Source organism: Carassius auratus, chromosome 8, assembly GCF_003368295.1.
Source record: "Carassius auratus strain Wakin chromosome 8, ASM336829v1, whole genome shotgun sequence".
Classification (NCBI taxonomy): Eukaryota; Metazoa; Chordata; class Actinopteri; order Cypriniformes; family Cyprinidae; genus Carassius; species Carassius auratus.
The window spans coordinates 23413912-23432338 of record NC_039250.1 but is presented as its reverse complement, the minus strand read 5'-3'; the positions used below and the strand labels follow the sequence as shown (position 1 = coordinate 23432338).

At 42.7% G+C, this 18427-nt stretch overlaps 1 protein-coding gene across 1 annotated transcript in view; it reads right to left on the bottom strand.

Annotated features, from left to right (window-relative positions):
* Nucleotides 1-433: 433 nt before the first annotated feature.
* LOC113106828 (ras-specific guanine nucleotide-releasing factor RalGPS1-like) overlaps nt 434-18427 on the bottom strand; it is a 104330-nt gene continuing 86336 nt past the window's right edge. The window contains exons 12-21 of the mRNA XM_026268845.1: nt 17347-17369; nt 16866-16992; nt 11803-11957; nt 11386-11434; nt 11008-11088; nt 10704-10809; nt 2219-2311; nt 1884-1989; nt 1124-1215; nt 434-1039 (exon numbers count right to left, since the gene is read on the bottom strand). Coding sequence (XP_026124630.1) covers nt 1010-1039; nt 1124-1215; nt 1884-1989; nt 2219-2311; nt 10704-10809; nt 11008-11088; nt 11386-11434; nt 11803-11957; nt 16866-16992; nt 17347-17369 — 862 coding nt within the window. The 3' untranslated portion in view covers nt 434-1009. The remainder of the gene's footprint in view (nt 1040-1123; nt 1216-1883; nt 1990-2218; nt 2312-10703; nt 10810-11007; nt 11089-11385; nt 11435-11802; nt 11958-16865; nt 16993-17346; nt 17370-18427) is intronic.

Genomic DNA, 18427 nt, shown 5'->3' with positions numbered 1-18427 from the left:
TAATCTGTCACAGACAGCCGTCTAAACATCTCAGGGGCTACTCCCATGGAAATGGTAGAGTTGTTACTTAGTGTTTGCCATGATTCTAGCCTGCACTCCCCTCAGCATGGCGGCCCCACAGCAACCCCTAGAGGATGCAGTTCGAAGTTCCCTTGAAAGGGAATGTCTCAGGTTATGAATGTGATTGCGTCCTCTAGCTCCCTGCCATGCTTTGGATGCTAGCTTCAGACGAAGAAGTGAATGACGTGTTCGCCCTGTGCCTATTTATAGTCGTGCCGGTAATGACGGCAGAGGTTGTCCCCAGCCAACTTGTTGGTGTTTTTTCAATGTATGCTTCAGACACGGGTCACGACGAGGTGTTCCCCATAGTGACCCCTAGAGGACGCAGTGTCTCGTTCCCTACTCAGGGAACCATGGTTACATTCGTAATCTGAGACGTTTTTAAAAAAACATTAACTTTCTTCCAGCTAAAATATGAGTCCTCTAGCCATGATATTGCTTTTTCAGTGAAACATTCTGAATCAGAATAGAACTATGCTTAGATCAAGTGCTGTTTACATTTCTAAACATGGGAAGGACATTTTCACTACAGTGTTATTATGGATTATAAACTGGTATTTTGGCCAGAAGCAGCACCCATTCATTACAGAGAATGCATTGCTGAAAAAGTGATGTGATGCAAATTTTTCAAATCTGTTCTAAAAAAAAAAAACTTATCTACTGTAAATCTTAGACTGGCCTGAGGGTGTATATATTTCATTCTTGAGTGGACTATTCGTTTTCTCATGTTAACAAATTGAACCTTATTGTAAAGTATTATCACTAAACTGAAGACACAAAACCATCCTCTCTCAGTGCAGCTGTATCTACAATATTTTGGACTGTAGAGCTGCCACATTTATGACACTATGTTAGGTCCAACATGCTGGCACCTGGCATAAACTCTTCTGCAATGTCTTTCTCCATTAAGTTTATTCCCTTCATCTGTATTCAAATTCCCAAAAAGCAGCTATTCAAAGGACATGAGGTTCGCTGGTATCTGTGGAAATAATTGTGACATTCCTCCATATCCCTGTTAATTACACATATTTATTTTACTTGATAATTTTTTGTGTCACCTTACCTGTGGTCTTGTACTCCTGCATGCCTCGGCTAAATGTCTGTGCCAGATAATGGCAGAGAAACGTGATCCAGTCTGGAACTTGTAAACATTACCTGAACCACAGATTGAACTTGTGTGGGTTTATTCATTGCAAATCTGTCACTTCTAAAGCCAAAAAGTAATTTGCTGAATCAAATCTATGTATTTTTATGTCAAATATTTTCACGTTTAAACAAACCATCTGGACTTGGTCATCATTCAGTAGAAGATAATTTGTATTATAAAAATATCTAGGTCTACATGAAGCCAGTGCTAACACATCAAGATAATGCAGTTTGATTCAAACTTTTTCCTGAAACTTCATCATGACATGTGTTACTCTTCATTTAAAAAAGAAAAAAAAAAAAAAAACAATAGCTGGTGGGACAAAAAAAATCACTTTTAGATGATCTTTCACAATGTTCCAGTTTTCTTTCATTTCTGATGCTTACAATGCTATACTCCAAAAGTTTCTTATTCACACCATTGGCATGACATTTCAGTGATAGTTGGTGAGAGTTTTAAAATGCCACACAATTAATGCAAGTTTTTCTGATTGCGAAACTAATGTTTGTTTTGAATCAAAATATAAAGTAGAAAGCACAAAGACATTTTTATGTGAAACATACACGTCGTATGAAGTAATACATGAAAAATAGCATTTTAATATCATTTTGTAGCTATTCTATAACAGCGTGAAATAGTCACATAAATGATATGTTCATACATGAGAAAATGGTACCTCTTTCAGGATCAGTGAGCTGGAAAATGTTTGGATGTTCAGGGTTTTCTGGAAGAACCACCATCCAACCTGTAAGTGTGATCTTTTTACATGGCCTGGATTTATACTTGAGACAAAAATGCAGAATTAAAAAGAGGTTAAGCCAAGAAGCTTGATTTCAAAAGAGTACTGACATTTCCCCTAGTAGCTTGGTTGAAATAATTAAATCATTTTAATTAGCATAATCATAGGCAACACTTTTTATTTTTAATATTACGCCAGTTAAAGTCTGAATACTAGTTTAGATGGCACTAAACTGTTTTCACATTAAATTGAGAGAATAATTCATCACTTACATGTCTTCGCTCATTTGCTCTTAGAGCTTTAGAACCAAAATAGATGAGAATGGAGCCAGACAGGACAATCCAGTAGCGCTTCCAGGATGAGAGCTGATATGAAGAAAATATAAGTGCAAATCAGCTTAAGAGACATACTAAGTTCTCTTCTCTAAAAACTCAAACAGACCTGACTATTTTATGGACTTAATACCCATCTTAATTTCTTTATTAACTATCAACTGGGGCAGTCACACTTAAATTTAGACCTCCAACAATGAAGACCTGGCCAAGACTGGCAGCACTACAAATGGTTTTGGACGTCATCATCTGTGGGGTATTAGGAGATAAAAGCCTGCCTAGATAGGAGCAAGGAGAGCATAAATAACCTCCCTAGGGTAAACAGAACAGAACCAATGTTCCCTATCTGTCGGTCACTACGAGTTATGTCGACCGACAAATGGGGTCTCACTTGGGAGGCCAATCATCTCTGAATTTAAGAGAAAACGCCAATGAAAATTGGCTAGTGGATTAACATACCTGAGCCACTCCCGTGCCGACGGGTATAAATAGGGCGACAGGTGCATCCACTCATTAGATTTTTGCTTCGGAGCCGAGTGGTTGTATGAAAGCTGTTATACTCCACAAAGCCATTCATCTGCTGTGTCGGGAAGCTGTTCTGATTGGCGGTACGGCGCAAACAGCGGTGTCCCTTTCAGCGATTCTCCTGGGCGCTTCAACTAAGAGAGCAGATTTCCTAAAAGAGCAAATCGCGGACAATTCGCATCTTTTTCAAGACGCCGTTTCATCCGCGTCCATCTGGATGCGGTCATTTTCTGTTCTCTGACAACGGACGTCCAACAAGTGGATGGTTCATGCACGCACTGCGTGTGTGACCATGGCAACGCTGTGATCGCGTCTCAAGGGAAAGGAGCAGACCCCTCTGTCACTACCCGTTCTGGTTTCTCTGTCTCGAGCAGAGGACCGCCGGCTAGTGCTCTGGGAGATTTGAAGGTGACAGTGAGAGCTTCTCCACCGGGCCACGCCCCACGGACCTCTTACCCCTTCCGCAGTGTTTGTCCTGTGCGGCTGCTGGGTGATTTTGCTGGGCTGTCTTATGGCAGTCCCAACGGGTCATTCAGTTTGCCGCCGTAGATCAGATGTCGATTGCAGCATCGGGGATGGGCTGTTGACCTCTGTGGATGAAGATTCGGCAGGGCTGCCCCCCTCGGGTGTTGTCGCCACTGCCGAATTGGACCCAGAGTTGACAGCCGTGCTTGGCCGGGCAGCTGTGAGCATCAGGATGGAGGTGAATGCACCGCCCAGCCCTGATTGCTCATGGCTGTTTGATTGGTTCTCTGTGTGGAGCGCGACTCACAACCGCGTTTTACTCTGGTTCCTTTTTCCCGGATGTGCATGGGGAAGTGATGTAGACATGAAGACAGTGGCGGGCAGCTAGGGGTGTGTTGACATTCCCCAGCAGGAGAGTGCGATTGCGGTGCACTTGTGTCCGCAAAACGCCGCCACTGGGAGGGATAGTCCGCGCCTCTCACCCAAGGCCTGTAAACTGTCGGCCGCGCTTGCTACCAAGGCTTACAGTGCTGCGGGCCAAGCTGTCTCTGCTTTGCATGCCATGGCTATCCTGCAAACCCAACAAGCCAAGGCTTTAACAAATGCACGAGGGTAGGACCAACCCGAGGTTGATGCAGGAGCTGCGCATGGCGACTGAACTCCCCCTTCTGGGTGACGGAAGTCACAACGCAGTCCCTCGGGTAGGCGATGTCCACTCTGGTGGTCCAGTAGTGCCGTTTCAGGTTCAGCCTGGTCTGTATGAGAGACATTGACAAAGTGCATTTTCTCGATGCTCCCATGTCCCAGGCTGTCCTGTGTGGCGACGCTGTCAGGGGCTGTGCCCAGTAGTTCCTGACAGAACAACAGCAGACTGATGCCATACAGCACATCTCGCCATGACGTGATCCTCCGGTTGCCACCATTCCGTCGCAGGCAGTGCCTCAGCCTGCTCGTTGCCGAGGGCGCCCCCCTGCGTCCTCCACACCAGCTCCGCCCTGTGCTGAGAGTTCTTTGAGGCCGGCGCGTCGAGCCCCGCGCAGGAGAGCGGCGCCCCCCGTGTCACTCCCGGCTGCGAAGTCCTTGAGGAAGTCGACTAAGCGGCCCTGACACGGGCAACTCGGAGATGCGGAGAACTGCTCTTCAGGAGATGGCGAAGACAGTGCCACTCCTTTCCCCGGAGGAGGGCCGGGTGGAGAATCTTCGCATCTCTGGCCAGTTCCTCCGGGAACACGGGGAGTGTGGTTGTGATGACCCAGGACGCAGTGCCTTCTGGGCCTTCCGGCACGACTCCCCTTCGCTGCACCACTGCGGGTATGTCGACTGTCCCTTTGGTGCCACTTGTATGGAGTCTGGGATCGTGGCTTGCACTGCCCAACCAGGGGGCAAGGAACTCGACCGGAAGTTGAAGTCGGGTGGGGGCTGCCATCCTTTAGCAGAACTTCACTTGCGTTAGCATTCCCATTGACTCCCATTCATTTTGGCGTCACTTTGACAGCGAATAACTTAACATTTGAGGTGTTTAAAGACTCCGTTTGTCCATTATTTATTTCTGAAGATACACGACAATGTATAAAGGGCTCCATTACCTTCTATGTTACATTATGGCCCCGTAGAAACAGTTTTTGTAAAAAATAGGCTAACCCTTGCGTTATAACCACTCGTCTCTCTGTCGCATTAACGTACAGACAGGAGGAGAAGCTCGCAGGCAATTAACTTAATATGGCGTACTGGCGTTACATTTTAAAATACTATACAAAATAATTAATCAGAATACTTACTCCTGCTCACTCACAACAAAGAACTCCCCGCTCAAGCTCGCCATCTCTGCAAGATTAACGAGGGGAGTTTGCACGCACAGCCACTTAGAAGATTTACATCTGTCAGACAGGTTGCTGACGTCATCAAGCTTCGTTTGAGTCTGCGCATCAGAAACGGAAGTACTAAAAAACGCTAAAAATGGGCTTCACTTGTCTCAATTGAGTTCCAATGGGGTCGCTGTGTCCATTTCTTTTACTGTCTATGTGCCCAACCTGTCACGCTGGCTCATCCGGACGGTCCGACTCGGCTATGCGATTCAGTTCGCCCGGCGACCCCCTAAGTTCAATGGCGTGCTCGAGACTTCGGTGGCAGTCCGGGACACCCCTGTCTTGCGCGAGGAGATTGCTGTCCTGCTGGCGAAGGATGCAATCGAGCCGGTCCCTCCAGCCGAGATGAGGACGTGGTTTTACAGCCCTTACTTCATCGTGCCCAAGAAAAGCGGTGGCCTTCGACCTATCCTGGATCTGCGAGTCTTGAATCGGGCCCTACACAAGCTCCCGTTCAGGATGTTGATGCAGAAACGCATTATCAAATGCGTCCAGTCCCAGGACTGGTTTGCAGCGATCGACCTGAAAGACGCGTACTTTCATGTCTCTATCTCCCTCGTCACAGACCGTTTCTGCGCTTTGCTTTCGAGGGTCAGGCATGGCAGTACAAGGTCCTCCCCTTCTGGCTCTCCCTGTCCCCCCGTGTCTTCACGAAGGTCGCGGAGGGTGCCCTTGCCCCACTCTGGGAAGTGGGCATCAGGATCCTCAACTATCTCGACGACTGGCTCATTATGGCCCAGTCCCGAGAAGAGTTGTACGATCACAGGGACTTCGTGCTCCGGCACCTCAGTCAGTTGGGGCTTCAGGTCAACCGGGAGAAGAGCAAGCTCTCCCCTGTGCAGAGAATCTCTTATCTCGGAATGGAATTAGACTCGGTGAGTATGACGGCACGTCTCACCAGCGAGCGTGCCCAGTCAGTGCTGAACTGCCTGAGTTCCTTCAGAGGCGGGACAGTGGTACCACTGAAACACTTTCAGAGGCTCCTGGGGCATATGGCATCCGCAGCCGCAGTCACGCCGCTCGGGTTGCTTCATATGAGACCACTTCAGCACTGGTTACACTCCCGAGTCCCGAGATGGGCATGGCGCCGCGGTACACATTGTCTCACCGTCACACTGATGTGTCGCCGCCTATTCAGCCCCTGGTCGGACCTTGCTTTTCTATGGGCCGGCGTGCCCTTAGAACAAGTGTCCCGGCACGTTGCTGACACAACAGATGCCTCCAACTCGGGCTGGGGCGCGACATGCAACGGGAAGGCAGCTTCAGGGTCCTGGACAGGACCTCGACTGCTTTGGCACATCAACTGCCTGGAGTTGCTGGCAGTGCATCTAGCTTTGCAACGGTTTCGTCCGCTAGTGCTGGACAAGCAAGTGTTGGTCCGCACCAGATGTACTATTCCCTGTCCCAGGCCCCCCTGGGCACAGATGCACTGGCACACAGCTGGCCTTGGGCTTTACGCAAGTATGCATTTCCCCCAGTGAGCCTGCTCGCACAGACACTGTGCAAGGTCAGGGAGGACGAGGAACAGGTACTGTTGGTTGCGCCTTACTGGCCCACCCGGACCTGGTTTTCGGAACTCATGCTCCTCGTGACAGCCCCTCCCTGGCGCATCCCCCTGAGGAGAGACCTTCTCTGTCAGGGGCTTGGCACCATTTGGCACCCGCGTCCAGATCTCTGGAACGTCCACGTGTGGTTTCTAGACGGGACGCGCCAGACCTAAGTGAAGTGGAGGTTACATCCTCCTAGGACACCCCTGATTCCCTCCTGGGACCTCTCTATTGTCCTGGCGGGACTTCAGAGGGGTCCCTTTGAGCTGCTGGATTCGGTCGAGCTGAAGTTCATGTCTCTCAAGACAGCGCTCCTGATCGCGCTCACTTCCATCAAGAGGGTCGGGGACCTCCAAGCATTTTCGGTAAGTGAAGAGTGCCTTGTGTTCGGGCCGGCCTACTCTCACGTTGTCCTGAGACCCCGGCCTGGATACGTGCCCAAGGTTCCCACCACTCCCTGGAGGAGGCAGATCCAGCCTTGTCGTTGCTGTGTCCTGTAAGAGCGCTTCGCATATACGTGGACCGCACCCAGAGCTTTAGAAGCTCTGAGCAGCTCCTGGTCTGCTTTGGAGGTCAGCAGAAGGGGAAGGCTGTCAGAGTTTGGCCCACTGGATAGTGGTCGCCATCGCCTTGGCTTACCATTCCCAAGGTGAGCCGTGTCCCCTGGGGGTGAGGGCCCACTTTACACGGAGTGTGGCCTCCTCCTATGCGTTGGCGCACGGCGCCTCTCTGGCAGACATCTGTCGAGCTGCGGGCTGGGCGACACCTAACACCTTTGCGAGGTTTTACAACCTCCGTGTAGTGCCAGTTTCTTCCCGTGTGTTGGGTAACAGGTAATTGGTGGGAAGGGCTGGCTGGGTGTCTCGCTTGCTGCGCCATTCCCCCTAACACGGGGATGTGAGCACCTTCTTCTCCCAGTAGAGTTCCCCGGTTGGCGTACCCTGGTCGAGCATCCTCCAGCAACCTCGGCGTCAGACTTGGCGGAGCAGTCTGTCGCCAGGCCCAGTACTGGCGTTAGCATGCCCGGAGCCGGTCAGCCCCTGTACTGGGCTAGGTGTCCATATGGCTGGGTTCCCTACGGGTAATCCCATATGTGTATTCACGTCACCTCCCTACGGGTAGGATGTGGTCTCCGTAGCGGCCTTTCCTAAAGGCTCGCTTCCCCATTGTCTTGCCAGCTGAAATAACAAATAGGGAAGATTTGAAGCAATCTTTCACCGAAGGTTGAAATTCCTTCCATTTACTTTATGTGGACGGAACAGCAGCATGGCCTTTTCCAGCAGCGATGTACTCACCCTTTGGCCCCTTCGGTACCAAGGTCAGTGAATTTGCGCTGGGGCTTTGGGAAGGTTACGACCTTAAGCGTAGCTTTTGTGGCACACCAGGGCTTGTCAACAATTGCAGCGCCACAGGGTTGTGACGAGGTTCAGGTTGTGGCGTTTTCCATAGGACCCCATTTGTCGGTCGACATAACTCGTAGTGACCAACAGATAGGGAACGTCTCGGTTACGTACGTAACCCTCGTTCCCTGATGGAGGGAACGGAGATGTTATGTCCCCATGCCACAACCTTGAACCATTCGCTGTTGCCGGGACACGTTCTCGGCTCCTCAGCATAAAACCTAATGAGTGGATGCACCTGTCGCCCTATTTATACCCGTCGGCACGGGAGTGGCTCAGGTATGTTAATCCACTAGCCAATTTTCATTGGCGTTTTCTCTTAAATTCAGAGATGATTGGCCTCCCAAGTGAGACCCCATTTGTCGGTCGACATAACGTCTCCGTTCCCTCCATCAGGGAACGAGGGTTACGTACGTAACCGAGACGTTAATGATTAATGTAGAAGATATCATTAATGCCTCTTTTGCTATTTTCAAAAAGTTATTTTAACGCTGGTAATGGAGGCTTGAGCCGTTGATGGTTCGAATGCAGTTATTAAAGGGGGGGGTGAAATGCTATTTCATGCATACTGAGTTTTTTACACTGTTAAAGAGTTGGATTCCTATGCTAAACATGGACAAAGTTTCAAAAATTAAGTTGGACGTTTGAAGGAGTATTTCGGAAAGTTTTTTTCGAGTGTGGCTCTGTGTGACGTTAGATGGAGCGGAATTTCCTTATATGGGTCCTAGGGCACGTCTGCCGGCAAAGCGCGTGCTCCCGTATAGCAGAGCACTGAGAGCAGAGGCATTCAGTAATCAGAGCGAGAGCGTCGCGAAATGTCACAAAAGAAGTGTATTTTTGGTTGCCAGGGCAAGACAACCCTGCACAGATTACCAAAAAAAAAAGAAAAAACAGCATTAAGGGACCAGTGGATGGTGTTTATTTTTACAGAGCATCAACGGAGTTGTGCAAGTGTTTGTGTTTGTTCCCTGCATTTCGAAGATGCTTGTTTTACAAACATGGCCCAGTTTGACGCTGGAATTGCGTATCGTTTATTTCTTAAGGATGATGCAATCCCAACGAAAAGGGCCACGATCATGGGTTGGAACTGCAGGCGGTGAGTAAAACTGCTTCAAATATCTCTGCCTTCTTGTTAGTGCGTCCGCCTTCTATGCCGAGACCCGGGTTCGAGCCCCGCTCGGAGCGAGTCGTTGCTGCTGCTCTCGTTCAGTTTCAGCCTCGGGATCTGATTCTGGATCATGAATAAACGGCTGAATCTGACTGTTAGCCATGATTTGTTTTGGTTGGTTTTTTCCTCACGGTGTCACAGCTTCCAAACGCTCTCAACGCAAAAGCCTACTCGCGTTCGTGATTCTTTAGCTCCGCCCACACGTCACGCCTCCAGTCGGTCGGGTTTTTCCAGGAAAAATCGGTACAGACTATCTTTCTCTTATGAATATAATAAAACTAAAGACTTTTTGGAGTTATGAAGGATGCAGTACTACTCTATAGGTACTCAAGATTAACAGGATATTGAGTGAAAACGAGCATTTAACCCCTCCTTTAATGAAGTTTTATAAAGAGTGCGAGAGAGACAGAGACACAGAGAAAGAAAGAAAGAATTTGTGTGAATTAGGCTTACTCTGTGCTAGTGAGAAATGTATGCTAATTTTCATTAATTCAGCATTGCATTAGTTCAGTCAGGCCACATTAGTCACGCTTGCATTAGCCGACATTCAGCTGTTCCTGACATGTACCAATCCAGTGTTGACACCTATCACATGATGTATATTTAAATTCCCATTCTTCAGCGTCTCTTCCATCGCATCGCTGCTTGCAATTAACTCCCTCCTCCAACCTCAACTCCACCAACTGAACCTGTAATCCGATCTAACTTTATTCTTTCTTTGAAGCATGTTTCATTTACAACTCATGTAATTGTTAATTGTAATTATGTATGCATATAATGGTTCTGTTCTGTACCCCAGGGGGGGTTTGTCTTGCTGCCCTCCCCGCTCTGTCCAAGCATGACTGCATGGACAGTCATGTGGAGTGTTGCCCAGAACATAACCATACTGCCAACACTAACTCAAAAATCATGCAATTTGATGATACCTAGAATATCAAAATCAGATATCAACAACATTATTCGGGAGGCAGACACACTCTTGCAGTTTAAATCTAGATTAAAGGGATAGTTCACCCAAAAATCAAAATTATGTCATTAATAACCCTCATGTCGTTCCAAACGAGACATAATTTAGATTTTTGGGTGAACTATCCCTTTAACTATGCAAACTTAAACTTGTTTCAGTAAGTTACTTATCAAACCTGCATGTTTGATAAAAACAAAGAGTAGTAGGTATAAGCCTCAACAAACTAGAAATAAATCTAGATAAAATGTACAATACATTTCATTTGTTTATACTGTTTATAATTAATTAATTATTAATTATTAATAATTAATTTATGTTTATACTGACAATTAACTTAACTTTATAATAATGAGTGATGTACAAATGCATCAAAGCCATATCTAATCTAATCCAAGGTAACCTATTGATCATAAGTGGGCTACAGCACAAAAATACTGGGTTATGTTTAACATTAAACATTTTACAGGTCAATTTAAATGCACACGTACAGTGGGTTTTTTCCCCTCCTTCAGCAGTGTCTTTCTTCGCAGGGGTCCTTCAATGGTTATACTGCTCAGAGAACTGCATTCATAGCTGGAAACTGCCCCTGGGGTGCTGGGGAAGCAGGAAAATATTTTTTCCTCAGGTCATATAAAACATTGAGATCAATATGTCCTGCAGCAGAACCACTCTAGTATGTGATAAGGCTTTGTACAGTAAATCAAGAAGGAAACTAAGATAAGAAGATCAAAGATCAAAGACAACAGCATTAACTTCAGTTTTTAGGGACAAAAGTAAAAGCTATATTCCTACCTATAAATATAACTTCTACTTCTGGGAGAGTTACAGACTGGGACTCGCCAGTTTGGACCAAGTGTGGCATACATACGTCCTCTGAAAGTGGACAGGAAGAGGAATGTGTTTCTCATTTGTGTTAAGCAAACAAAAGCGTCACAAATAAATAAGAAACATGTTAACAGCTGAGATTAAAACAGCAAATGTTGTTAATGTGTTATAATTTAAGAATGTGTGTGTGTTTGTGTGTGTGTGTGTGTGTGTGTGTGTGTATATATATATATATATATATATATATATATATATATATATATATATAAATATATATATAGAAATATAATGAATGCAATTCATTTTCTATTCTACTTTATAATAATGATTTATAATTTGCCTTACCTCTCAACTGTACTTGATAATTCATCACTAAAAGAGCTCTCTCTACTACCTGCAGACAGACCGAAAAATGTGAAGGTCAGGACAAAACAAAATCATTTTCTTTCTCTTAAAATAAATGAATAAAAGGTGACTGCAGACATATTCCATGGTGAAGATATCAAGTCTATTTAGAAAATAAACCAACATGGTGTTTGCAAAGGACAACATGACACTGAAATAACAAAATTTTGAACACTACTGTCATCTAGTGGAGAAAAATCATAACTACAAACAAGTTTCAACACAGCAGACATATTTTATGGAGGTGAAATAGAACACCTTTACATTATGACACAGATATATTAACACATTAATCTTGTGTCAGTGGGACAAAGACTGAGATATGAGGGTGTGTACAACAGGAATAAACTGTAGTACCAACTGTGATGCCGTTGGTAAATACTGAATCATGTGTGTGGTTTCTGACAGGGCTGTGAGACTCTAAGAAGCTGTCGTCCAGTAGGTGTCGAGCTTTTTCTTTTGCAGGGAATGTGGCACTTTTACTCTCCACCACACCGTACTGGCACATCATACTGAGAGGAGACGACAGAATTGAAACACAAAGACAGTCACTCAGATTAGGCATCGTGTTCCCTTGTGAAAAATAAGTGCACTTAGCTGCACTGAATATGTACTTGTAGTGTACTTCAGATGTTTCAAGTATATTTCTACTTCCAGATTAATTAAATAAAAGGCCTCTAAGAACCTAAAGAGAGCACACTTTCACTTCACACAAAGTGTACTTTGTAATAATATAAAATTAAAAGATTTACTTTAAGTACATTTTAAATCATTATGCTTTAATTTCATTATGCTTTTGTCATTCTTTAAAGTAAACTTATTTTGATATGTTGACTAGCATACCAAAGCACAATGTTAGATGATACATTTGAAGTTAATATATTTTAAAAGCACTAAACTGCAACATCGTTATTACAACTTTGTAATTACAAATATATTTAATATATATATAAATTATTTTTAAGTCATGTATTCATCCTCAAGTTTTTCCAAACCTGTATGAGTTTATTTCTTCTGTAGATCATAAAAAAAAAAAAAAAAAAAAAAAAAAAAAAACATAAAAAAAAAAAAAATAAATAAAAAAAGGTATTTTAAAGTATGTTGGTCTCCAAACAGTTGCTGGTCCCCGGTGACTTCCAGAGTATGGACAAAAATACTATAGAAGTCAAAGGGCACCAGCCACTGTTTGGTTACATTAATCAAAATATTTTATTTTGTGTTTAGCAGAAGAAAGATATTCATAGGTTTATAGCCTGACGATGAGTAAATGATGTCATAATCTGCATTCTTGGGTGTGAACTATCCCTTTAACCATGTTTCAAAGATAAGTGAAATAATTATGAAATTATTTTATTTTTTTAAAAAGTTCTTAATGTAGGGCCCAATTAAGTGGGTCAATAAAGCACACTACAGTTCAGCTAATTGCATTTAACATAAATGTAAACTATAATACATACATTCTCACATTTCTATTAATATACAATATGTCTGTTCAGTTCACACTTATGTACAAACCCGATTCCAAAAAAGTTTGGGACACTGTACAAATTGTGAGTAAAAAATGTAGAGTTATCATCATCTACAGTGCATAATATCATCCAAAGATTTAGAAAATCTGGAACAATCTCTGTGCATAAGGGTCAAGGCCGCAAAACCATACTGAATGCCCTTGATCTTCAGGCCCTTAGACAGCACCGCATCACATACAGGAATGTTTCTGTAATGGAAATCACAACATGGGCTCAGGAATACTACCAGAAAACATTGTCGCCAATGTGCCATTCACTGTTGCCAGCTAAATCTCTATAGGTCAAAAAAGAACCCATATCTAAATATTATCCAGAAGCGCAGGCGTTTTCTCTGGGCCAAGGCTCATTTAAAATGAACTGTGGCAAAGTGGAAAACTGTTCTGTGGTCAGACGAATTAAAATTTGAAGTTCTTTTTGGAAAACTGGGACGTTATGTCATCCGGACTAAAGAGGACAAGGACAACCCAAGTTGTTATCAGCGCTCAGTTCAGAAGCCTGCATCTCTGATGGTATGGGGTTGCATGAATGCGTGTGGCATGGGCAGCTCACACATCTGGAAAGGCACCATCAATGCTGAAAGGTATATCCAAGTTCTAGAACAACAAATGCTCCCATCCAGATGTCGTCTCTTTCAGGGAAGACCTTGCATTTTCCAACTTGACAATGCCAGACAACATACTACATCAATTACAACATCATGGCTGCGTGGAAGAAGGATCCGGGTAATGAAATGGCCAGCCTGCAGTCCAGATCTTTCACCCATAGAAAACATTTGGTGCATCATAAAGAGGAAGATGCGACAAAGAAGACCTACTGTAAGACAGTTGAGCAACCTGTATTAAAAAGAATGGGACAACATTCCTATTCCTGAACTTGAGCATCTTGTCTCCTCAGTCCCCAGACGTTTGCAGATTGTTATAAAAAGAAGAGGGGATGCCGCACAGTGGTAAACATATGAAGGTAAATCAGTTGCAAAACTCGAGAGGTTGTAAGTTGGAATTTGAGAACTTGTCATATTAATATTTGTATTTGTAAATTGAAATTTACACTCACGACCCTGATGTGAAAAGCTGAATCTTTCGATTTGCACACACAGACAATGATCAAAACACCCCTGTTTTAAAGCTGAATTTGCAGATTAAAAGTTACAAATGTGTAAAATGTCATTCACATGTACAAATGACAGACACAAATGTGTGTATTTTGCACTTTACTTCAGTTTCGCTGTACAACCTCAAGTCGGCGCTTACAACCTCTCAGATCTGGCAGTACAAGTTCAATTCCTGGCGCTTTGACTTTTGCTACTCTTTTTGCGATACTCCTGTTGCAAAACTGACTTGTGCACTTGTAAACGCAGACGCGAGAGAACACGGGGAGGGGAGGGGGGTTGGGGGGTGATTGAATCCGTTTTATTGGTCGATGCCTGACCAATGAACCACGCCAGCCAGTGCGACTTGTCATACTGAAAAAAAACATTTTTATGCATATGTATGCTTCATTTTTAAAACACTTGGACAATATTTTCATTAAATATCCTGACGGGATTTTATATTGCACTAAAAAAAAAAAAAAATTCGTTTATTGGTTGGAGCCAATGAAATGGGACGTTTTTATGTATGCGATGACGTCACTTCATAGAGCAGATCGCGCCGTTTGGCGGTCAATGTAGCAGTCTGTCATCACGATGGAGGCATCAAACAATCCCAGGGTAGGTTTTTATTTTTAATAAATTAAGACAGTTTCAAAAATCAAATCATTATTATGTTTTCCTTGACTGATATGTTTCACTGATGACGACTACCATCCACACAAAAATAACTTTTTGCCATTTGTTTAAATGTGGGTGTAAATGCTCAACATAATTCATTATTTAAGGCATTTTCTTTGATGTAACGTTAACGTAATAAATGACGAGAAGGTGATAAGAGCGCCAACGCGAAGTGTCACCATGTTATCACACTAAATGGGGTTTATTTTGAGACAATGGCCAATTGATTATGATGTTACATGCTGTTTATTACACATTATTTGGTTATAATGAAGTATTCCAGATTGTAATTTCACCACTTGACAAACAGATCGGCCCTGTTCAGCGGAGCTGACATGAAAATTGGCCCGATGCCTGGCCTGAGGGGCCAGAGCTTAAATACAGGACTCTATCTTATTAACAGCCCCAATATACATGCTAAATGATCAGTGCACAAGAACACGTAAATTCTAAGAAGTCCATGTCAAGAGGAATGCGTTCCAGCCAAAGTGACAGACGTGTGTAAAGCCGTTGTAATAAATGGTTCAACAACAATTCCTGCAAGATGATATGAATATATCAATAATAATAATAAAAAAATGTAAATCCTTCAATTCATCTATCATCTAACAATGCTTTTTATGTAGTATTAAGCTTTAGTATTTTCAATAGGTAAAGGCATGGGGAGTGGTAGCTAGTAAAATGATCACATCGCGGCAATCTGGAATACTTCATTATAACCAAATAATGTGTAATAAACAGCATGTAACATCATAATCAATTGGCCATTGTCTCAAAATAAACCCCATTTAGTGTGATAACATGGTGACACTTCGCGTTGGCGCTCTTATCACCTTCTCGTCATTTATTACATTAACGTTACATCAAAGAAAATGCCTTAAATAATGAATTATGTTGAGCATTTACACCCACATTTAAACAAATGGCAAAAAGTTATTTTTGTGTGGATGGTAGTCGTCATCAGTGAAACATATCAGTCAAGGAAAACATAATAATGATTTGATTTTTGAAACTGTCTTAATTTATTAATAAAAACCTACCCTGGGATTGTTTGATGCCTCCATCGTGATGACAGACTGCTACATTGACCGCCAAACGGCGCGATCTGCTCCATGAAGTGACGTCATCGCATACATAAAAACGTCCCATTTCATTGGCTCCAACCAATAAACGAATTTTTTTTTTTTTTAGTGCAATATAAAATCCCGTCAGGATATTTAATGAAAATATTGTCCAAGTGTTTTAAAATGAAGCATACATATGCATAAAAATGTTTTTTTTTCAGCATGACAAGTCGCACTGGCTGGCGTTGTTCATTGGTCAGGCATCGACCAATAAAACGGATTCAATCACCCCCCAACCCCCCTCCCCTCCCCGTGTTCTCTCGCGTCTGCGTTTACAAGTGCACAAGTCAGTTTTGCAACAGGAGTATCGCAAAAAGAGTAGCAAAAGTCAAAGCGCCAGGAATTGAACTTGTACTGCCAGATCTGAGAGGTTGTAAGCGCCGACTTGAGGTTGTACAGCGAAACTGAAGTAAAGTGCAAAATACACACATTTGTGTCTGTCATTTTGTACATGTGAATGACATTTTACACATTTGTAACTTTTAATCTGCAAGTTCAGCTTTAAAACAGGGGTGTTTTGATCATTGTCTGTGTGTGCAAATCGAAAGATTCAGCTTTTCACATCAGGGTCGTGAGTGTAAATTTCAATTTACAAATACAAATATTAATATGACAAGTTCTCAAATTCCAACTTACAACCTCTCGAGTTTTGCAACTGATTTACCTTCATATAAACATGGCCTTGTCCCAACTTGTGTCGATGCCATGAAATTTAAAATCAACTTATTTTTCTCTTAAAATGATAAATTTTCTCAGTTTAAACATTTGATATGTCATCTAAGTTATATTCTGAATCAAATATTTAAGTTTGAAACTTCTACATCATTCCATTCTGTTTTTATTCACAATTTGTAGTGTCCCAACTATTTTGGAATCGGGTTTGTATATGACATGTATACTATTTTTGAAATAAGCACTCTTTTTAAACATATCTAAATGTGTACTTTTTTACAGTTGTCACATGTGTTGCGAGGAGTGAACTTTTCGTGTGATACCTACTTGTTCCCCAGACTGTGGCTCTTCCTGTGTCGGGCAAGAGAGGGTGTTGGAAGGTGGGCAGCCACTGATGTATCAGGACAGGTTGGTCGTCTGTTATACCGCACTGAGACAGACTCTTCTGAAGGTCCTGTACACACACACACACACACACACACACACACACACACACACACAGACTTAAACTCATGATGGCACTTACACCTCCAAGTAAGTAAGATACACAAACTCACATACTAATAGTCAAAGATCTACTTGCTTATTGAAAACGTTATATGTAGCTGCAATCATAAAAGCCCATTCCTGTGCTATTCAAAACTAACGACCATAAAATGCTTACTAGCACCTATTAAAGCATGCATGTGGATAATTATGGCTTTCAGAAGGCTAACATTAAAAAAAACAGTCCCATAGATCCACAGCAGAAAGTTAGGCATTGTGTCAAAAAGGATGGCTCAGTTTCTCAACTCAGCCACAGTATTACCGGCCTGGTAAACAAGAATACCACTACAAAGTAGCAAAAAAGAAATACATAAGTGGACAGCCAGTGAAAATGTTCCCTGCAGGCCTTTTCCAATGAAAAAATAGGCCAGAAGAGGATGTGTGGCAATGATGGAAATGGCTTTGGATTATTAGGAGTATGTTAATTATGACGTTCCCCACTGTCTTTTATAGTAGGTTAATAAGTCTCATAATGGTTAAGAGCAGCCTTAACCTAAATGAGAACAGACTTTGTTCCCAACAAACAATCAGAAGTGACTAGTTCTAAGAGATGCCTGTAAATATCGCACACATTAGAGGCCTTTAAAACATATCTGGGTCCAAAAAACTTCTAGTTAAGTTCCCAACAGAGAATTTACAAAAGTGTCAATAGAAAGTAATACCAGCATAAATATCTTCTGAAATACCAAAGGATATTTACACATTCAACAGCAAGAGTGCAATGTTTAGCAACAGAAAATCCTAATTACCTTTTATGATAGATATAATTACTCAGATATGATTACTACTAGATATGGCAACCTCAATATATTTAATGTTAATCCAATTTTAATATTTAATCAATTTGTCATTAGTATTCAAATGAATGTGAAATGAAATGAAATGAAATTATCTGTACAACCAGACCAAATGTTAATCTAAGTGAGTGATATCTCAAGTTAATGTTTCTAGTATTAGCAATTCTAGTATGTGGTTTCTTGATTTTATTGTGATGGGGACCTGATTAACCTGTCAGGGGCTATTTTATGATCAGCTGACTCTAGATTTCACATTAGAAAGATAAGCGATGATGCATAATGTAATAAATGCACAAATTAATAAATTATAATCAGAATGATACTGTATTCTGTTTCACATGGTTTTAGTACACACAATATAAAATATTGTAATTCTTAAATAAAATGTGACCTTGGAGCAGTCTTAAGTAACGTTGGCCAACAATACATTGTTTGGGTCAAATTATAAATTTTTATTTTAAGCCAAAAATCGTTAGGGTATAAAGATCATGTTCCATGAAGTTATTTTGTAAATGTCCTACTGTAAATATATCAAAAACTTAATTC